Source organism: Apteryx mantelli, chromosome 7 (genome assembly GCF_036417845.1).
Source record: "Apteryx mantelli isolate bAptMan1 chromosome 7, bAptMan1.hap1, whole genome shotgun sequence".
Classification (NCBI taxonomy): domain Eukaryota; kingdom Metazoa; phylum Chordata; class Aves; order Apterygiformes; family Apterygidae; genus Apteryx; species Apteryx mantelli.
Genome location: NC_089984.1, coordinates 6,328,009 through 6,350,567, shown reverse-complemented (window position 1 = coordinate 6,350,567; position 22,559 = coordinate 6,328,009). Strand labels below are relative to the sequence as shown.

General features: G+C 54.5%; 1 protein-coding gene across 4 annotated transcripts in view; it reads right to left on the bottom strand.

The window, feature by feature from the left end:
- Positions 1-21,032, bottom strand: part of ADAMTS14 (ADAM metallopeptidase with thrombospondin type 1 motif 14) — a 36,020-nt gene extending 14,988 nt beyond the window's left edge. For 3 of the 4 annotated variants that reach the window (XM_067299714.1, XM_067299716.1, XM_067299717.1), the window contains exons 1-6: positions 20,960-21,032; positions 20,177-20,568; positions 11,017-11,173; positions 8,824-9,020; positions 5,567-5,650; positions 3,304-3,460 (exon numbers count right to left, since the gene is read on the bottom strand). In XM_067299714.1, the coding sequence (XP_067155815.1) occupies positions 3,304-3,460; positions 5,567-5,650; positions 8,824-9,020; positions 11,017-11,173; positions 20,177-20,568; positions 20,960-21,032 (1,060 nt within the window). The remainder of the gene's footprint in view (positions 1-3,303; positions 3,461-5,566; positions 5,651-8,823; positions 9,021-11,016; positions 11,174-20,176; positions 20,569-20,959) is intronic. The other variant, XM_067299715.1, reaches the window with a different exon arrangement.
- Between the last annotated feature and the right edge of the window lie 1,527 nt (positions 21,033-22,559).

Here is a 22,559-nt window from a genome sequence, read left to right as displayed (position 1 = left end):
TTTGGTTTTCATCTTCCCCAAAATCAAGTGCGCAAAGAGACTTCACACAAACGAACAAACAAACTAAGGCACCATCAGAAAAAGAGCAGAGAGCAACTGCCAAAAGCTCACAGAAATCATCTGCTCAATGGACGCTGCAGTCACAAGGAAAAAGCAAAAGGTAACAGGCCAAACTAAGAGCTTGAGAGAGAGAATCCGATGATTGGGTTTTTACTATAAAATAATACATCAAGACCTGGGGAAATCATTTCAAAAGATTTTGTTTTAAATAAGTGTTCCACAAAAAAAGAGTAGGGATGTGGAAAGTTTTCCGTACAAGGGAAGAGCACATATATTTTTTCTAGAATGAAGATGGGATAAATTCCCACCCAGAGAGGCCCCTGATGTCTAGCAAGGAAATGGGATATAGGCATACAAAAAGGTCTTTGGCTAAGGATGACCAATATTTCATAGTTAAGATCTTTGGAAGAACTGAATGAACTAAAGGGTTATCCATGGGGGAACGATGACAAGAAGTAACTACCTGAAAAATACTGAATTGCTAAAGATCAGATTAGTCTGCAGAAGGTCACCGGACATGCGCACCGGAGAAGGGACACATTCTCAGCTTCACGAGCAAGACACAGGCCGTTATCTAACTTCCTCCAAATGCCCATTATTCTTCTTTATGGAGATTTTACCCTGGCTTTCAGCCTCTCAGACGGACTGCTGACCTACTCTGGTAGCTCACACAAAGACCAACCAATGCAACAAATTAAACTTAGAAGCATCCTTCAGCCTGGGAGAGAGAGGCCTCCCTGTGCTCCTGCTGTGGAGGGACTGGGGGAATGGTAGTCTGTTCTAGTTTCGACATGGCCTTAAATCAGCAATGAATAATTCACAATCCGTCTGTCTGCCACCCAGAGGCATTTCTCTTTAGAAGACAGGGTTTTATTTGCAGCCCACATGCGAGGACAGAACAGCTCAGCTGTGCCTTGTGGCCCTTCTGCTTCACGCCTTCCAACTTCTCTTAATTCGAAAAGCAATAATTGCATCAGCTTTCCAAAATTACTCGGTGTTGGCCAGGACTGCTCCCGCGCACATCAAGAGATGCTGTGAGCAGGGCTGCTGCCAGCACAGAGAAGGTTTTTCAAGACCCGAGGGCTTGGCTTGGATCCGCACCAGAGAGCTATCCTGCAAGACCGCAATGTTTCGCAATTACACGCCTCCGGCTTAACCCGTGCCAAGCTCCATCAGACACTTGTCATCTGTTCTACTGGCTAAGGTGAGGCAGCACGATACAGAGCGAGCCACCGGCTGTGTCCAAAGGCGATGGGGAGCAGCCGTCATGCAGCGGGGAAGTAGGCTGGCTGCCGTTTCACAGCCAGCCTAAGAGGACTGCACTGGTTCAAGGCCCAGATTTTAACCCCACCTCCATTGCTCATCGGGCACATAACTAGTGACAGGACGTCCCGTAGCCACCTTCCCAGGAGCAGCTTAGATACCACCAGTGAACGTACTCCGTCAGCAAGTGTTGTGAATATGAAGGCGCCACAGCCCGGCTCTTCGCTTCTTATAATCCTGAGCTGAAAGGGGGGTAAGGAGTGGAAAGGACATCATTTTGAGAAGAGGAAGCAAGAGTAAGCAGAACGTTACTATTCCAGCAGCCCAAAGAGAGGGTAGCTCCTGGTGGGCAAAAAGCAACCATGCTTTGGACCATGCAACACAGCCAGGCAAGAACACGATGGCCACAAGTTCTGCCAAAAGCAAACGGGCACCCGGAAACATGAAAAGCAGCGGCCAGATCCATGGGGAACAAGGCAAGGAGCTGGAATGAGCATCCCCAGAGCAGGGCTAGTCTGTTAATTTTATCACCACCTTCTGATGTGGGCTCATCATCGCCACTTAGCAGCGCCAACCACCTTGGTAGCTGGGAGCTGCCAAAGTAGCTGTTCCCCGAGGGCCTGGGAGCATGGTGAGAAAAATCAGGATTTCCAGGATTATGGGAGCCACCACACCTCTGGGTCCCTGCAGTCCAAGCCCCGGTCTAGGGAGCAGAGGGGCTGGAACCTTCTGCATGGGATTTGCCTGCAGCTCCCTCCAGGAAGGAAGGGAGATAAACAGCGAGGGAGGAGCCTCGGCTTCCTCTGCGGTAACCCAGCCCGTTTCACAAGGCATGTGTCCACCACAGGGGAAAATTCACAAGAAAATCCCAATTTTCAAGGCTCCTTCCCACCAAGAGGGAGTGTAGCGAGCCACCTCCTTTTGCCCGCATGCCAAAAAAGGTCCTTTCACCAATGTCTCTGGACACAGTCGCTCTGCCAGGAAGGGTCTAGAAAAATGAAATAAAAACTGGTATTTCACCAGTGCTGCCATACGACTCCGGAGGAAGTTTCTGGAGGAGGAACTGCCTGTGGCTGGACCCTGGAGGTGACGGCCCGGTGGGGATGCTGCTGGTGCGGCGTGAGCTCTGCTCCTGGCTGCCCAGCTCACAAGGACTCCCAGGTGGATGTCTCCTGTGATTAATCCCTGCATTCGCTGTTGAGGAAAGACCCTTCCCAGGGAGTTAACGGAGGCTGGGGCAGGATTCCTTCTCCACCTCTCATCCATCCTACATACACTGGAATGACTCATGCTAGAAACTCACGTGTTTTCTGCCACCGGGCAGCAGGCTTGGAGAACAGGAGCATGCTGAGAGAGGCAGAAGTTAGCTCTCGTACTGCCACCAAAGCATCTGTGTTTCTAACGGATCAGTCAAACGCCAGAAGCTTCTTCTGCAAATGCATTGGTACCTACGCTGATTTTTGCCTGGTCTTCTGAATTTTGACCCTGATTTTGGGCATCACTACTGCAGCCAAGCTTCCTTTTCAGCCCAAAATTTACTGAATGCTCCAGTGCCCAGCCCTAAGACAGCCAAGAAACCGATCCATGTAAAATCAGGCTTTAAAGGTCCTCCAGTGGGCAGAAGGGATTGACTGACCCTGTGAAGCTCCCTTTCATATTTCATCCTTATAACTTTTTTTTCTTTTTAATTGCTTGGGGCTCTTTGGGACAAGGGGAGGATTGGTGCATGAAACCAAAATGGCAGGTAAGGGTTTAATGAATTAAAAAAGGCAATTTTTCTCAGTTCATGTTGATGCCCCGGATTAATTCTGTCTTCTATTTCACATTAAAAAAAAATACTAATTTTTATAACTTTTTTCCAGACCTGCTGGCCAACAACGTCAGGCCATCGGCACACGGACTGTGTCCGCGAGAAATCCTCTCCCCTTGCTGGCTTTCCCCCAGCAAACTGCACATACCTGATCGAGATAAATACAGTACCTTGCATACCTGCGGGGCCAAAATCTTGCCTGGTGAGGAACACAGCGTGGTCGTGGTACTCGGCGTGCTCCGGCTCGGAGCGCTGCTGGGAATGAGCCCAGCGACAGACCTGCTCCAAGCTCCGCGACGGGTTCCCTCGCTCGATCAGGCTGACCGACTGCGTAAAGATGGAGGGGGAAAAAAAAACAAAAAAAAAAAAACATGGGTGATCTTACGGAAAAGGCTTTAAAATTCAGGTTAGAAACTGTGGATTTTTCTCCCCGTTTTCTAGCTGCTCAAATTCCCTGCCGGTTTATAGATCCCTTCTGGTAAAAGGGCTGTTTTGCTCCGCGCTGCAAGACGCGGAGCTCATGACAAAAAGTCCTTTCTTCAGAAATGCCCCAGGAGCCTGGACGCGCTGGAAAGCAAAGAGGATTTAGATTCCTAGCTCCTACTCAGGCTCCTCGGCGAGAAGCTATGAGACGGAGTCACTGCGCGAGATGCTGACGCCTAACAAGGAGCAGAGCAACGTTCCCCCGCAAAAACCCGGCCCGCAGAGACCGAGACCCGAGCAGAAAACGAGCAAAGGCGCTCCAGGACTGCTGGAGAGCACTCGCCCTGGTTTGCACCTTTTTTTGTCCAACTACACAGTTCCCTGGCATAGCCATTTTGCAAAAAAATATACTTGTGACAGAAAAATATGAAAGTATACTTGTGGCAGTCCCCCGAGTCACACGCTTTCCTGGTTAGCAGGCACCCGCCGAACTGCAGGAGTTGCAAGAAAGGTAGGAAATAGCGCTCCTCCTGCGGCCTGGAGACAGAAGCCCCGGAGTCCTTACCCTACAAAAAGCGAGGCGGGAGACAAAAAACAAACCCGGCGGGCTGGCCGAGACGGGAGGCAACTTCAACGGCGGCCAGAAACCAATGCCAAACCAGCGCGAGCCGTGCCACGCGCTGCCGCCCGGGGCCGCGAGAGGACTCCCCCAGGAAGCGTCCCAGACCAACGGTGGTTAACGGAGGCTCAGCTTGGACGCGAACATCTGCACATCACTTCCACATCATCCCTCGAACCTAAACAATGACGCAGCTAGGCAAACCAGACCAGCTGCCTCCAGCGCAGGGATCTGCGAGGATAAATCATCCTAAACGGAGCCCTTAAGTTCCCGTCCCTTCAGTTATTGGCCGCAGCACTGCAGCTGAATCCCTTCCCCTCCGTATATCATCCTCCAGACCAGAGCCCAAGCCCCGGCGGCAAGCAGCCAGGCGCTCTACTGGCTTCCTCGGATGGAGACGATGCTCCCGGTCTCCCAGCAGCCTCCAAAAAAACAGTCTGCCTCCGGTCTTATCCTCGCGCCCCAGAGAACCGCCACCGGGTCTCCAGCGTGCAGGTGGTTTCTGCTGGCCAAGCAGATTTACGTAATAATTGGGTGTTTTTCCAAGACCTAACGGGCCTTGATTATGACGGACCACACACAGATATTACCTCGTTGGACTCGTTGATATTCTTGCTAGAACATTTCAGGTAGGACGGGGCTTGCCACAAAAAGTATACCAAACTGCACTACGCTTTAAAGAAAACCTCTACGCTGCCACACTCAAATAAGCCTTAAAAATAATAATAATAATAATAATAATAAAATAAAAATCCAGGCTGAGAAACCACGTGAAACCTTTGCACACTTTTCCTGTCCGTGTCCTTCCCCCATTGCTGAAGACCGAGACAGCAAAGCCTTCCAGGGCTGCTGAGTCAAGCCCGGCACGTAGGAGATGGTGGCCTTAGCTTCTCCTCGCTGATAGGCAGCTCTCGCCAATTTGGGAAGCTGCATTTGCCCCATAATTTCCTGATGTCCCACCTCTAAGGGAGCCTCCGAGGAAGCCCAGGTCCAGGTCTTCCAGGGGCCTGCGAGCAGGGGAAAATCCCGGATGCCTCTCCCTTCGGCAACCCGTGCAAAGCATCCCCTTCCTACCCTTTACAAGCAACTTCTACCTCTTCTTTTCTACTAGAAGCAATACAGATCTCATCAAGAAAACTTTCCTCCGTGGATCCTCTTGTGTTTTTCCCTATTCCTAACCGGCACTCAGACACCCCGAGGGGCGCGGAGGGGTGTGAATGACAGGACACGGGGGTTAAACCATCGTACCGCAACAGCCGGCCTCGGCGGGGCCGGCCCGAAAAGCAGCTCCTCCTCGCCGCGTCTCAGCGCGAGCGAAACCCCCGCGCGGGAGGAAGGAGCCTCGGCCCCGCCGGCGGCCGGCGCCCCGCGGGCCCGCGCTCCGCATTTACCTGGCGGTACCCCACCATGATCATTCTGACCAGGACGATGTTAATGTGGACGCCCAGGGACTCGTCGTGATAAATCTCATCCACCTGAGGAGGGAAAACAGAATAAAATAAAAATAAGGCAAAACAAGGCAAAAGAAAGTTAGGAACAGGGCACACAGCCGCCCCGGTACTCGGCGTCTGCTTAACCAAGCCCTCCGCGGGAATAAACGCCCCTGAGCCCACTCTTTCTCATTCCCGCCGCGCTTCCCACCGCCGCGCAAGGCCAGGTGCAAGGATCACGTCCTCCTCCTCCTCCTCCTCCGCCCCAGCTTTTTTCCTTTCCTTTTTTTGTTCTTTTTTTTTTTTGTTTAAAAAACACAAAACAAAGCAGCCCGAGCCTGAATAAGCAAAAATTCCCAAGGATGCGGGCTCAGATGTTCAATGACATCACCGCTCCTCCTGTCAGGAGAGCCGGAGACGCCCGGGTTTCCCACGGCTTCTGCCTCGGTCACGGAGCACCTCGCCGCGAGCAACTGCCCCCTTCGGAGCACAATTCATCGGACGGGAGGAAACGCCTCGGACTCGCATCCTTGCATTTTGTGGAAAGAAAAAAACGGCCGTTGAGGGAGAGGTGAGTGATCTTATCAACCCGAGGGGATTAGTCAGCCATACCGGTGAGTCAAGTTTGACCTACAGCTTCAGAAACCCCAGGAGAAACCCAGGGAGAAGACAATATAATTGGAAGAACAGGGAGGGCTTGTGAGTCAATAAGATCTACATCAACATCTGCTGTTCAAGCTTACTTTGCGAAGGAAAATATGAGTTCCAACCTTTTTCTTCTCCGTTTCTAGCAAGTACGGAGAAGGGCATTTTTTTCCCACCCCTTCTTTAAAAACAACAAAAAAAGACTTTTCTTCCTTTGCTTTTAAATTGGAAATTCGGATCTCGCCTCCCCTCCTCCCTGTTTCTTTCTGGGAGATCGTCTGGATGCTCAGGGACCGGGGGATCGCAATATCACACCTACCCAGCACATTAAACTTGCTTTATGAGGAGCAAATTATACTTATTGAAACCAATATATGCACTTCTTTTTTAAATACCCATTCTACCCATAAGTGCTAAAGACAGAAGAAAACACGCACTTTCTAAAATTTAACACTCACCACCCCACATTTTTAAAACCATATGGTCATATGTAAGAAAGTTCTCAACGTGCTTCAGAGCCCTTTGACAAAAAGCACAAGGAAAAGCCTGAGATTTATGACCTTGCTATGGCCGGGACAAAATCCGGGACAATTCTGCAGTACCTGGGAGCTACTAGCCCTTTTTTTTTTAAATTAAAATATACTTTTTCACTTGTCCAAGAGAGAAATAATTTTCCTCGACTATGTCATAGTTTTCCAGACCAGATGAATATTACGAATACATAAGCCAGATTTATGGGGCTTTTCTCTTTTTTCCTTTTTCCCCCCCCCCTTTTTTTTTTTTTTTAAACTTCGGTTTGAACCCGAGGATGCTGTGACAATTCACGCAGATGTTGCGCAGCTCCGAGACTCCGATTTCCCAGACTACATGAGTGCTTTATGAGACTCAAAATTTATCGGCTGGGCTTCCGTTTGAGAAAAAAAACCCCAAACCACCACCCCCTTTCCAAGCTCGTAAAGAATCGGCGTTAACCTTTCTGCGTGACAACCGATCCTCCCGCCGAGCGGGTCTGACCTTTGCAAAGGGGCAACGCAGGCCCCGGTGCTGCAAAATTTGCGCCGGCAAAAAGCGGGCAGCTCCGGGCAGAGGGCTCCGCTGGCGGGACCGCAGAGGGGCCGAAGATCTTCTCACCCCCCCCCCCCACCCCGCACGCGCTTCCCTCCGCTGCAGACGTCGGCCCGGGCGTTTGCCAGCGCCTCGGCGAGAGCCGCGCTCTCCGCCTCGCTCACGCGGAGCGGCCGAGGCGAGGGGAAATGTGCTCCGCCGGCAGCGCCGTAATTTGCCCGGCACTGCTCCCCCCGCTTTCTCCCCCACGTCTCTAGCAACTAAAAAAGTTTAAAAGTTTCCCGATGCTGTGCCGAGGATCGGACCCATCCCCGCTAAGCGAACCCCCGTAAACCCTCTTAAGATACCGGCGTGGAGAGGCACCTCGGTCCCGCGCGGGTCCCCGCGCTCCCGCCTGCCTCCGGGCTCCCGGGAAATCCCCACGCTGCCCACAGCCTAATCCCAACGGCTGGGACGCCGCCGCCAAACCCCTAAGGCAATAAAAAGGGGGGTTACGGCCATTAACTAGCCACCGCCATGGGCTTTACGGATGGCTTGTAGGTCTCCCACGAGACACTCGGCCAGGGAGAGACGGCGGCAGAGAAGGGAAAGCCGAGGTGGGGACGGAGGGGAGGGAAAGGCGAGAGCGAGCGAGATCTTCGGGACCGCTGACCCCCGTGCGCGGACACGGCGCTGCCAGCAGAGCAAACCTCCCGAAAAATTAATAGTAGGATAAATATTCACCCTCCACCTCTGCCAGGATTTGGGGAACACGTGTACTGTTTGCTAAAGGACGATGAAAGGGAAAAGGGCAGACGAAAGCCAGGCGGCAGGGGGGAACGAGAGCAGGCTGCCGCGGGGCGCGGAAGGACGCCCAGCGCCGCCGGAAGCGCAGGAGCAAGGCCTCGAGCGCCGCCGTCGCCGTAAACCCGCTTTCACAAACATCCGACTAATCCGCGAGCTCAAGGTCTGCAGCTTTTCTGGGCAGCAGGGGAGAGGCCGAAAATCTTCTCCCTTGTCAACAGACGGGAACCTTCCAAAATAAATAAATAAGTGGAAACGGCTGTTCTCCGAAAACGCGGCTTTCCCAGGATTTGCGGGGATTTCAGCAACGAGGAGGAGACGGTCGTGGCCAAGAGAAACAGAAGGTGCTCTGGGACGCAGGCACACAGACGCTGGTGGCAAATATCCACAAAAGAGGGGGAAATCGGAGGCAAAGAAATCGGGGAGAGGGCGCACAGGGCTTCCCGTCCCCCTTTCCGACCCCAGCATGGAAATTCCTCCCTGAAGCGCAGGGAAAAAGATGCCAGAGCCTTCATCGGAGAAACCTACCTCTCTTAACACGTCCGTGGAGATGGGTCTTGAGCAGGTCCACGCTGCCAGGCCACCGTGGGAAATTAAATACGCCACAATGCGCGGGAGCAACGTCCCCCCCCGTTTGTACCCGTCCCCATCGACAGCCTTCGAGCCCCGCTCTGCGAAAACAGCCCCCTCCCTCCAAAGGAAAAAAAAAAAGGGGAAAGCCTTACTATGTTCATGAGGGTGAGGACGTAGTTCTGGACGTGCTCCTTCCCGTGGAAGCGCACGACCGAATCATCCACGGCCAGCAGGACCTCGATGTTGTAGTCGTCCTTCTTGGCGTGGCGCCGCTTCCGCTCCGCGTCGCCGAGCCGCTCCTCCACCAGCTCCAGCGAGTTGGGCAGCTCTCCCACCGGGAAGCGGGGCGCTGAGCGAGGCAGAGGAGGGCAGCAGAGAGGAAAAAGAGCCAGTAAGGCTAGATGGAGCGGTGATCTCTGGCTCACACCCGGCTCCCACCGATTTCCCAGCCCCGAAAGCCCCAAATCTGCTCCCCAAACGAGTTGTGGAGGCAACACGAAGCCATAAACACATCCTCATGGGATGGAAAGGCCAATCCTGGCCCCGAAGGTCAATGAAGCAAGCTGGCACGGGGGCACCTCGGTGCTCCTGGCACGTGGGCTCCGCAGCCCGTTTGGAGCAAAGTCCTCCGCACCTCACTCCAAGAAATAATTAGGCAGAAAATGGTATATATTTTTATATCTCCCCAATGGCTGCACAACAAATTCGTGGTGGAAATGGCTCTGGACTGGGAGCAAACAGATAGCCACGCGTAATTAGGGTGCTGGGCTGTCTGCTGCCTGGCGGTGGGGCATCTCTGGATGCTGCCGATGGATGGGGAGGACGAGTGCAAAGCCCGAGGCTGCTCCTCAGGAGCCGGCGGTCATGGCCAGAGCATCCTTCATCGCTCTCTCCCTACCGCCGCACCGTCCCCCGAGGCTTTCCATTGCAATCCTCGTAGCGATACTCCAAAAGCAACAAGCGCGTCCCCGAAATTCTTTCAAATCTCAGCGACCACGGCGTGGCAGGAGGTGGGCAGACGCTGCGGCGGGCTGACTCCTCCGCCTCGCTGCAAATGCAGTGCGACGCGTTTACAAAGCGCCTTCGCGCCCCTCTGACCCCCCAGGCTCGTAAACACTTCTGCGCACGCTCGACGTCGCGCCGGCGGGACGGGAAGCCAGCGGGCTAGCTAGGCGTGCAGAGCTCAACCTGTGGCTGAGAGATGCCATAAAAAGGGCACATTTTCTGCCTCAACGCAAAAAAATAAAATAAAATAAAAGGCCAGACGCTAGAAAAGGGAAAGCAGAGAAGGGTACGATGACTGCTGGGAAAAAGAAGAACTTGCATCATCCAGAAAAAAATCAGCACCTCATTTAACTATGTATAGCTGATTAACACAAAAAAACGCAGCACCTCCATCTCTGTCTCCTGGCACTTTGAGGCCAAATGCGTCCTCCCACCCACTCCTAGGCCAGGCCAGGCGCTTCCTGACCCTTTTCCTCATGAGTCCTGAGTCTGCATTCCATCCCGGTTCCAAGGGTGATGAAATCCTCCATGGGTCTGACCACACGTGCCTAGGAGTGCTCTCCCCTCGCCCGACCCATATAACTCATCCAATTTTCCCCAAATGCGAAAGATTTCCAGCAACAGCTCAGCGTTTCCTTGTCTTTGATGCTGCTAATGATCTCACTGGGAGCTATGGCCAGCCTAAAGCCACAGCGATAGACACGCAAGCCTGAGGGCAAATGTCATGAGAAATCCTCCCCGCGCAAGACGCGGTTCAAAAGGACCAAGCTCTCTCCAAAGCGCAGTGAGAACTGCTAATGGGCAAGTCACCGTAAGTTGATTTTTTCACGGTGGGCGGGGGACAGGCGTGGTGGCAATGGCGTGGGCAGCTAGCAAGCTTCGGTAGCGCTAGAGCAAGGGGACGAACAGCGGGGACTGCCGCGGGGGTTCACCGAGACGACAAGCCTGGAAGTCAGGACCAAAGTTGCGTGCAGATGACCGTCATGCTCAGGCCCTTTAGCAAGTCACTCCTTTCACTCGGCAGCCAAACCTACTTCTTAAAGGTGTTGGTACGGATGTTATCGTCCCCAGGAAGTTTTCCGACGAGGGCCCTGAGAATGCTCATCATCTACATTATCACCAATGCTGAGTATTGGGGAACGCTAGATTTCAGACCGAGTACCAGATCTGCAATAGGATCGAGTAACCGTTGGATTTAAAGACAATCCCTCCCCATGCGGACACGAACGTCAGCTGCGCCCGGAGGCACCAGCCCTCCCACGGCCCACCCGCGCAAGAGGAGACGAGAAACGGCCCCTCTCCGAACCCGTCCGCAGCCGCTCCGAAGCGGCTGGCACTACCTTCGGGAGGGAGGTCCTCGTGGGGCTGCGCGCCGTCCCGCCGGATGGCCGACCTGCGGTACACCACGTGGGCCCTCCCGTGCGCCTCCTTCTCCTGCTGCCCCCTCTCCAGGGGCTCGATGAAAAACTCGTTGCTGTCCGTCCGGATCAGGCCCGCCTGGAATCCGCAGAGAAGAAACGGAAAAAAGGAACGTGTGGGTGGGTACAAATAAATAAATAAATAAATAAATATATATATGCATATCCATATGTGTATGTATGTGCTCCATTTCAGGGCAAAACAGGTTCGTTCAACCACCGCAATGTATAGGAGAGCCTCCACCATACCTCCACCCTGCCCTTGCATCAACTGTGCTTTACATGTCAACCGTCAGTGGGTTGAATTCATCACCACGTTCACGTATAATGACCCTTAATTTCTCCTGTAGGTGGGAAAAAAGAAGGGAAAAAAACACCAACCAACCAGGCCACATCTCAAACTACGTCTTTATACGGCCACCAAATGCCTTTCCTTCTTACCAGCGAAGGGTGGTTTTGGCCAGCCCTCCGCGTCAGAGGAGACGGGCTCCAGAAGAGCTGCCCTCCCAGAGCTCCATCTCCACCCCCAAATCGCAGCCGGACACGCTGGCAGGCAAATTGGTCATTTGACCAACAGTATTAATGGAAGGAAGGAAAAGAATAATCATCTTGGCCCATAAGGCGCTTGGAAATTGCAGCAGGGGAATCCCTTGAGAAGCTGGACAGCGTTATGACTCCGAATACCTCCCAGACAAGGGGAAGATGAATGAGATGGCAAATGTCACTGGAAACGGTGTCCTGGCTACCGGCCGCTCCCAGTCAACACCAAGCTCCCACAAAACCTGCCTGGAAATCAACCCAGGCAGTTATGCCCCGAAGCACCAGCTGCCTAGGACCCAGGGCAAGCAAAAGACACCGGGCGACGGGAAATAACCATGCAAAAATCATGTTGTCCCCTTGCCACTTCGTCCCCAAATCAGCACGCTTGCACTTCACCCGGTGGTTCCTTCATCGCACAGGTGACCTCTCCAGCCCCACGGCAAAGCTAAGGATTTTTTTTTTTAAAAGAGATTCCTCAATACGCAACACGGCCTCCGCCACCAGCTCTGCTGGTCTCCATCACGCACGCGCATCCACTTCCCTGCCACTGCCCTTGGTGGCTGGACCATCCCCGCTGGCTTATTATTGAACAGCAGCCTGGAAAAGCCGGCAGAACGTGTAGATCCATCCTTGCAGCAAAGCCTCTGACAGCAGGTACCAACCGGAGCACTCGTCGGTGCTCTGGTAGCGGAACGGCTTCGCTTTCAGTGACTAAAGAAGGATCGCGGGGAGCAGCGCTGGCGTTTCACAGCGGCGCGGAGGCAGAGCGGGACTTTGTAAACAGCCGGTCAAAGCCGGGGCTCTCCCAAGCTCGCCTGCGTCGCTTGATCCCCTTCGCATTCACGCGGAGCTCTATTCATCGTGGCATTAGCCAACTATGCTATACTCCATCAGCTTTCCCGCTCCCCTTCAGTCTTGTTAGCTGCTTAACTCCTTTGGAAACCAGGTTTGGGGTGGTTTTGCTTTGTTTTTTCCCTTCCCTAGGAATCTAGGTACGCTCAGTCTTGCTAGGATCAGCTCGCTTGCCACACGTATCTCAGGTCCTTGCTTTCTGCAGGACGTGGCCAGGCTGCACCCCGGAGCCCCATCTGCTCCCCGGCACTGGCACGGGCTGCTACGGGCTGTCGGCACGTCAGAGGCACCATCAGCGCAATTTTGTCTTGCTCTGCCCCCCTCTACCTCTTTTCTCCCCCCTCATCTTCAGCTGCTCTCTTTGGCGCGCTCCCAGGGATACGACATTAATTGGAGCGCAGCACCGAGCCAAGCAATGGTGACAAGGCTCCTCTCTTGCTTTTTTTTGACTCCCCCCCCACCAGCATAGTCACAAGGAGAATTTTCCATCCATTTTCTCCTTCCCCCCGATCATCTCGTCATTAGCATTGGGATGGCACCGTCAGAATTGGCAGGCCATCACTCTTCTTCCCCCTTGTGTCTCCTCCTCTTCCTTTTTCCATTCTCTTACCTTCTTCGTCCTCCAGCTCCACCCCATCACCTCCCTGGGCGTCAGGAACGCCAGGGACACCAAACACGAGAAACGCGCCGCCAGACTGCTCACAACGCTCTCGCAGGACCCGCGCGCTCTCAGAGCCGGGCCCTGCACGCCGCCGCTCCGACGCGGTTTCTCTCGTATCGAAACGGGCAGCTCCGTAAGGGCCACCCTGCTCTTTGCACGGGGGAGCAGAGACACGCGAGCAAGCGAGAAACAGTCTTCTCTTCCCCCTTCCCGGCTGCTGAGCTCCCCCCGGCTTCGCTCAGCACCTGCGGAGGAACAGCACTGATTGAATTCCCGTCGGGAACGAATCGCTCTTGTCGTATTTCTGGGAGTGAATTGCTCGGAGCGTGAGCGGACCGAGATTTCGGAGCAAAGCACGTTTGCCAAGCGAGCGACCTTCACTCCGCAGCGTCTATCACAAACTCACTGGGTTTTTCCAGAAACGGCATTTAGAATTCATCTTTCTAAGAAATACACATCTCAGTATGGCGCTTCTCTCCGACACTCGCAGCTTTCATCTGCCATTTCTCAGTTTTCCCACCTCTATTTTTAATGCTACGTTTTAGAGCACCAGTTTTCAACAGTTTCAAAATGGAAAACTTTCACCCTGGACAACCTGATATATCGTTTGAAGCGTACAACTGCCCAACATCATTAATACCGAGGAGCTGAAAAACAACAAACCTATCCAACGGGAACTCTGCACAGACACTTCCACGGTGCAGTTTTGGAAACCCCTGCCAATTTGAGCCGTTCTACTGCAAAGAAAGGTTGGCGCCAATTACTTAATTTAAAAACGAGCAGCTGCTACGGCAGAGTTTGGGCTCCAGAAATAAAGCCGCGCAGGCTTCCTCGGCTGTGCTTTCTCCCGAGCCCGCGAGGCAACACGCCGTTGACCCAAGCAGTTACCTCCCAGCAATCACCAAAAAAACTGCAAATACCGCGTGGGGCTTTTAAAGCCAGCCTAACGCTACCTTGGGGGCTCGGAGGCAAATCCGCTGCAAACCGACCGCATTTCGGCGCTGGTTTTGGCTGCGGCTCCGGCCAGCGCCCGCCGCAAGCCAGGGTGTGAGCGGACAGGATGGACCAGGGCAGGCGCCCGGATCCCCAGCGAGCACGGATTTTCTCCACCGGCTTTTGCAGTGACACTGTGTTTTTCCCTTGCTGGAAAAAGACGGGAATAAACGGTGTTTCCCCTTGGAGCGGCCGTGCCTTGGCAGGCAGGGAGAGGGGTATATTGTAATTTACTGAGCGTTACTCCAGCAAGTCGCAGAGGAGCGTTTCTCCCTGCAGCGGACGCAGCTGGGTATAAAGGTGCTTTCCAAGCGGCTGATCTCAGAGTGAGGACTTGCCACCGCAAGGCAAGGCAAAGACGAAGGACTTAGGCGCACGCCTAATCTGTAATCACAGGACTCCAACACATGCAAACGAAACGGAAACCACAGCAGTCACCATGGCTTTTGCAAAAAAAAGCGGAGCACGAGACATGCACCAACCTGCTCGTTCCTTTTAGGAATAGGTCAGGTGGTGCTTCAGGAAGGTTCGGCTGCAGGGAGGCAGCAGGAAGGTGCCAGGCACCACCCCAAGGGCCCCAAGCACGTTCCCCAGGCTCTTTCCAAGAGGTTGATCCCATCCCTAATGATAAATCTGCCCTGGGCTCCCCTCCCATTGCAATGCTGCAAGGACAACCTACGTGCCCACCCGCGGACCACCAGACGCCCACGGAGAGATCCCACCACCAAAACGAACCAGGTAGGGTTAATCCGTGCCAGCACCCGTGCTGAGGACCTCGCTCGGGGAGCAACCCCCACGGCCTGGAGAGCCCGGCGTGGTGGCACATCCCGCTGCCGAGCGGCACCGCTGGCTGCAAGCAACATCTGCCGGGTCACTCGTCTCGTCCCCACCGCTACTCCCCAAGGTGGGAAAAGAAGTTCAGGAAATTTTGAGCCCCCCCATCAAGGCTGCAGATAGAAACCAGCACAACACCGGAGGGGAGGAAGGTGCACTGGTCGGGGGGAGGTTAACAACAAGTAAAATTAACTCTGCTTTGGCAAGATGGGAATATCATTACTGATATTTATAGTCCGAGATGCTGGCTGCTAGACACAGCTTTCGGTCCCGGCAATTATCGCACTAGAAAACGGCCCTTTGAAGCAAATTCCACTGGAAAGGGAAAAATGCACGTATTTTTTTAAACACCAAGCTCATTTCTGCCAGCACGCAGAGGGCTGGTGGCGGACGAGGGCTCTTTTCCAGCTCTTCGCCGCCTCTCCGGGCCGTGGGAGAGTGGAATTCCCCGCGCTGGGCCGCCGCCAGCCCCCGGCACGGGAAGCCGGACCGCTCGGCCCAGGGAAGCCCACCGCACCACCGAGAAACCTCTCGTGACTCCTCTGGGACCAGCGGCTAAAAGAGAGCAAACTCCCACAGGAATTCAGGAAATTCTGACACTCAGACACAGCTGAAACGTGGAAAAATTAATAAACCCGCTCGCTACACCCAGCCAGGGAAGCACGCGGCTCGGCAAAGGGGGAAACAGAGACGTGCGTGTCGAATATGTATTTTTCCTATGCATTTCACACTTAATTTGGACAAAACGTCCCAGAAAGCAGGGCCGGGCGACAGAGATGCTGCCGCTAACCACCGCACTCCGCCTCCCCCGTGCCGACGGGCTGCCCGGGGAGGGTTAACGCCTCCGCCGCTCGGCTCTCCCGCGGGAGAAGGCTGCGGGAATTTAAGCTGGTAATTGCACGGGTGTATTGGGGACTTTTACAGAGACGGGAATCTCACATCTGGCATCCGGCAAGGGTGCATGGCTTCGCAACCCACCAACTCCAAACTCCACCGGCCGAGGACAGAGTGGGACCCGCACAGGCCAAGGCACCTATCTCCCCACGAGCATTTAAACTTGCCCCTTTTTCCTTCCTGACGTTAAACCTGCATTTTGGGAGCTGCAGGCTCCATCCGTCCACCCAAAGCAGCCGGCGCAACAGGGACGGGAAAGGCTGGCAGTCCAGCTGGTAGCACGTTCCTGACGGGTGCAAATACCCGCACAGGGCGGTGCGGAGAAGCGGCCGTGAAAAAGCAAATACGGTGCGTACAAAAGGTAGTTCCGCACCCACCAGATCCTTCGGAAAAGCCACGGGGCGAAGCGCTGCCCACCAGCCCTCCGCTCGCTGCCGAGGCTGAGGTTCCACCCCAACCCCACCGCTCGGGAAGGGAAAGCCGGTTTCACAAGCTCAGGCCCGGGCAGAGACAGCGGAGCCGCCTAAACCCGCAGCCCTTCGTCCCTCAGCAAATCGGACCAGAAAACGATGGAAGATGCAGGCGTTCATCACCGCAACGAGTGCTCAAGCAAAGCGTGGCCTCAGAAGAAGTTTCCTTCTTTTCCACCCAAATTCAACCCGAAGAACAGGCCTTCAGGCTCTTTCGCTCTCCCCCATGTCCCCAGCAAATGACCTCTGCAACTAGCAAAATGCTGCCGCTGCCATTGCTCTGCAGCTTGTTCTCAGTTACTCTTCTTACATGAAAACCATGGCCATCTGAGCCCAAACTCAACCACGCGCTGCTGAAGACCGCAGGGAAACAGGGGATCCCCTAGCAGCAGGAAAGCTAGGACGCCTGCAGAGATGCGTCTGCTGGGGCAGATTTCTCACTAAAGCTACTTCACCCTTTAGGAATTTGGCGGCTTGGATCAGCTTTGAATTTATGGTATGGAAGACGGTGTCTTCCCACCTCGGTACAAGACGCTCTCGCAACAGAAAGCCAGATTTCCACACGTACATGCCCACAGCAAATGATAAATGTGGAAGGTGCCACGGGTTTGGCCTCTTTGAAAAATCAGGCCACTTCTTCACATGGCTGAACATGGATTTAGGAAAGATTTCACTTGGACTCTCTTTCTCTAGCAGTCCGTTATTATTATTTATAATCCCAGTCTCAGTTTATACACAGCATCATCTCTTTGAGTACACAGGCTCCATCTGCAACGTCCCAGAACACTTCATCCGGCCAGAGACGAGCGGCCAAGAGAGATCCTGCGTCTCCCACGCATGCTACACTGAGACGTAAAAGCCATAATCCCTTTCTGAAGTCTGTGGACAACGTCCAGAAAAGTCAAAAGCAATTACAGGGCACATATCAAAGGGAAACCCTGCTCCCTACAGCCAGCTCTGCCTGGGCTGGGTTAGTTCGGATCTACCAACGCGATGTTAACAACATTATTCCAAATGCCCGGATCACGAACATCCCTCCCGGTAAAGCGAAGGTCCCGCTTCTACGCTGAGTCACGCTGGCAAATTCAGCGCGGTCATAAATACTGTCTTCTGATCCCATCGCTACTGCCAGCACGCGTTTGAGCCCTGTTTCTCGCCCCATTTGCTAAACCAAGCTCTGCGACTGCTTTTCGTGGTCCTCTCGGTCTCACGGCTCCTCCAAAGGGGACAGACCCCGAGCAGGTATAAAGCCATAACGTTATTTCCTACGGTGGGGCACAGCCTCTGCTCAGGCCCCGTCCTTCTGATCTCCTCCCCAGCCTGCAACCTCCACACGGGCTGGGCCAGACGATGGGAAATTGCTGCTGGAGGCCAGGGCACTTATTCGTTGGCCGCAGAGCAATAAATGCCCTGCAGAAAAGAAGGGTTTTTCCCTCTTCCCCCCAGCCCTTCTGAGGTTATAAATAAAGACGTACAACATCTGCAAGGCAGCACATCAACATTAATAATGATAACTGGTGATTTCAGCCCATTTCTTCTGTCTACAGATTTTGCACGGCATAATTGCATCAGTCAGACCTGTAATTTTGCCACTACATCACCAAGCAGCAACACAGATGCTGGTCTAAATGGGACTCACGCCAGTAGAGCTCCCCCCCACTTGGATTTTAGAAATAGCGTATCAAGTACCTCACCTAAACATCCTTATCCCAGAGTGACTCTACCTCTTTGCAGCGGGACAGTTAAAGCTGTATAAATCTGCACGCAAAAGGCATTCTGCATTGCAAGCCACCTCCTTAACCAGAGGTTTACGGGTTGTAGCAAGGTGCCAAAGGGCCCGATGCAAGGAGAGAGCTGATAACAAGGACGAGCTGCACCTGAGAAGGTGTGGAAGGGGCTGAGATGGGAGCACCTGGAACTAAAGCCAAGAAAAGCCTGGGGAAAAAATTTTTAAAAAGAGAGGAAAATCTACTCGAGATGGATACGACATCCAAAATCTAATGGTAGAGTGGGTAGTCTTAAAACCACGCACTGGTTTGGCAGAATCTGCCCTTCCTGGCAGGATCTACCAGGCTTTGGGTGAGAGCCGCCACGTGCCACCCGGCCGGGGCAGGAGAAGCCGCGACAGCACCGGGCTCTAACGCCGTGGCAGCTTCCCCAGGATGCTCCGGTGGGAAGGAGCGTTTCTGCCTTCGGCACCGAAACTTTTCCTCCCAGTTTAACGTGAAAGCACTGGAGAAGTGGCACAGGTTCATCCACCAGTGGCTTCAAAATCTGGAGAGAAAGTGGCCTTTCGCTCAGGGTGCCAGGAGAAATTATTTTTGCAGCCAAACCTGCGCACTTAAAAAATTCACATTCGTTCTAGAGGCAGCGCTAGTAATTGCTTGCTGCGCTTATAGGAAATATCTGTAAAGCTGTCAAGTGTGTCCAAATTCACCAGCCCCAGCAAAATCTGTGGCACGGAGGACTTCCTGCAACCTCACAGCCTCACTCAGTTCAAAAAAGGTGCTTTAAAAATTGCGGATTACTTGGTAAAGTTGTCGGCAAAAATAAACTACATGTAGGTGAAATATGTATTTCAGTCTGTATTGCTCTGTCATTTCTGTATGTATAGTAACACTATGCATTATATAAAAAGAAAGGAATGCCAATCTCTTTACGCCAGCAGCCAAAAATAGCTAAGGATCTCCCAAAATAAAACAACAGAAAAAGAAGTGAGAAAAAAGAAAAAAAGCAAAATGAAAAGTTCACTCCACCTAAAGAGCGGCGTGAACGATACCAGGAGGAAGCAGCAAACGCTGGCACGCATAACAAGGATTAAATTGGCCCAAAGGAAATTTGAAGGGCAACTATCCAAAGCTATAAAAAAAAATAATCGGAAATTCTTCAAGCGTATCAAAAGTAGGAAACCCGTGGGCATATCAGACGCCAGGGGTACAAAGAGGTGACGGAGCTGTTTAAGTACTGCGGCAATAAGTCACCATTACTGACTGTTGCTCCTCACCCAGGAGGCTCTGAGCATCTGAGCTACTACTAAAAACGCAGAGGTCCTCCATGGAAAAAAACCTTACCGACGTTAGGAGAAGCAAGACAGACAGCAGTGTAAGCCCTGTCTTTAGAAAAGGTGCCAACAGTGATTTTAGGAGATGCGAAAGCTCACTGAAGCTCATTTAAGAAGTGGGAAGCATGCAGAAAGGTTCCTTCAAGAGTCGCGAGGTGTAACGGGGGGTACGATGGAGGCTGCATTGGCATCGCTCTTGGCCCGTGCAGCGCCTCCGCTGGTGTCCTTCATGGTTGGAGGCTAGGAGAAAGCCAGCGAGCGCAACGCATGTAGATGTTGGGCTTTCTACCCAACGCTCGGCTGCAGGAGGGCATCAGGCACGTGCTACCTCGAGGCAGGAGGTGGCTCAGGCATGGGGCAGGCAATTTTTTTTAACCCCCGGAGTAAACACGGACGTATGGTCGGATCTATATTCCCCAGAGCACTCTGAGATGAACGTCCCCGTATCAGTCTGACAGCAGCTTAGTAAGACCTTTCACGCTTTCCATGCAAGAGTGGCACCTGTGACTGAAGCCACTAGGACAAACGTAGCAAAATCTCCCTGTTAAATTTCTCCCGGTGGGATATAACATAGGAAACGTGTTTCTGGCCACAGCCCTGGGGGGTCATTGAGAACTGGGAAGGAACCACTGGGCAGATGAGCACCAAAAAGCCAGCAACCAGCATCTCCCGGCTCCCCGGGGCCACCAGCCCGTCGCCAGAGGGGTTTCTTTAGAGGACAACCACCTAAAGGGAGGCGAGCACGAAGCACCGTGGGGCGGGCGGCCTCGCGCTTACCAGTCCGTCGCAGTTGCTGATGGCCACGGCAGCGCCGGGCATGCCGGAGATGCCGCCCGTGAAGACGCACCGCTGCTGCAGGGGCTCCCGGAAGAGCACTTCAAAGTCCTCCTGCCATTCAGCCACGGCACCGGGCAGCACCAGGCGCCGGTTGGGCCTCACGCGCAGATGCAGCTCCTCGCCGAAAACGGTGACGTTGAAGTAAAGCAAGCGGCTGCCAGCGCTGCGCCGGTGGGGCGACTCCTGGGTGGCGCTGCGGGCGACGCGGTGGCCTTCGCCACGGCCCGCCACCGCCGAGCCAGACACCACGTGCGAGAGGAAGCGTCCCCGGCAATCGGTGCTGAAGGGCACGATCACGCCATACTCGCTCAGCTTGCCAGACAGCAGGAGCTCTGCGGAGACACGCGGACGGAGAGCGCTGCGGGAAAAGAGCGAGCCACGGGAAAGCATCCCGCGCGCGGCCCGGCCTCAGGCGGCGAGTCCAACTCGGTCACGTTGGAGGCACCAGTTGAGGCAACGAGCGTTGCCACTCCGCCGCTTCCGACGGGCGCGTCAAGCGGAGCAGAAGAAACTCATCCTGACGTGCCGCGCACCGGGCACGCAACGCGCTCCGGGCACACAACGCGCCCCAGGCATGCAACGCGCTCCGGGCACGCAACGCGCCCCGGGCATGCAACGCGCCCCAGGCATGCAACGCGCCCGCCGCCCGCCGCCCCCGCGCACCTGCGGGCGCAGCCCCACGGAGCGGAGCGGAGCGCACGGAGCCGCGGCGGGGCAGCCTACCTGGGGCGCCGCCGGCGGCCAGGCAGCCGTGCAGGGGGACGAGGCAGGAGAGCACCAGGCGCAGATAATCCATTTGGGGCCGGCGGCGCGGCGAGCGCAGCGCGGCGCGGCGGCTGCGGGGCGGGCGGGATGCGGGGCGGGCGGCGCCCGGCGCCCGCCTCCCCCCGCTGCCGCCGCCGCTGCCGCCGCTGCCGCCGCCGCTCTCGGGGCCGGGGCGGCCGCTGCCTCCGGGGGGCTGGGCGGCGCCGCGCTGCGCGCCCGCGGCCCCCGTGCGCGGGGCGGGCCGGGGGCAGGGTCTGCGCGGAAGGGGTGGGGGAAGCCGGGCGGAAAAAATAAATTTTTTTCTCAAAAAAGAAAAAAAAATTTTTTTTTAATTTTACTGTGTGTTTAGGAGCTTTTTATTTTTTTTTTCCTTTCTTTCCTCCTTTTTTTTTCTTTTTCTTTTTCTTTTTTGGTCGACCGGTGAAAAAAGTTGTGCGGCGGCCCGGCCCGGAACAAAGGCGAGCCCCGGCGGGGGCCGCGGGGGAAGGAGGAGCCCTCCTCCCTCTCCTCCTCCTCCTCCTCCCCTGCCCCTTCCCCCTGCCCGGCGCTGAGGGCCGTCCTCGCTCAGCCTTGGCACGTCCTTCGCCAGAAGCCCACCCTGGCCAGCTGCGTTAGAAACACGCGGGATTATTTGGCTCCACTCCCAGTTTTTACTTCTCCCCTCCACTTTTTTTTTTTTTTAATAGATGGGGTGAAACAGGGCGCTTGCGTGGCCGCAGCACCTGGTTTCCGCACCTCGGCGCCTGCTCTCCTAACATGGGTGTTGCTGGGCTTTTCCGAAAGGCATCACCAAAGCTTTGCAACCCAGAGGCACCCAGGAGGTGTGCGGAGGAGCAGCTAATCCAGCGTTCACAACAAATATTCTATACAAGTGGGACAGGCAGGCAGGGGCAAGGAAAAAAACAAATTCCAAAACTCCTTGTCAAAGGCGAATAAATATGACAAAAAGCTTAGAAAAACGAACATCGCCGGCTGTTATTGGCACTCCCATCTCTCTGTTCTCGGGGCTCATCAGCGAACGTCTCCAGGCGAAAAGAAACAGGGTTGTTGAAGGAAGAGAGCACACGTGCGCTGTGGGAGAAAGAACCGTTCCCCAAGGGCCGGGAGAGCGTTTCCTGCACTCTCTTATTTGCACGGCTCCCAGGCCAGCACAGGTAACTCCCAGAAAATCAAGCGGCATTTCCACAGACTCAACGCTGCAGCCAAGGTGCTTCTCCCGGGACTGCGACTGCTCGCGGGTAGCTCGCCCCGCGGAGCAGCCGCTACGGCGTTCACGCGTCCGGGGCACGCCGGGGTCGCGGAGCAGGGTGAGGAGCGTTGCTTCCTCGCGCCGCGGCTCGTTTGGGGTTTGGGGGAGGGTGGCCAGGGCTCCGCAGTCGCAGTCCAACCCTCCAAAACCCCCGAGAAGAAAAGCCACCAGGCACCTCCCGAAAAGCAGCGAGTACGCGTCCGTCAACCAAGGAAACGGGACTCCGAGTTGGAAAACCAAACTCGTGCTCCCAAAATCGAGTCTTTTCGTTTGTTTTTGTGTTTCTGTTGCGTAGCGTGGTACATGATT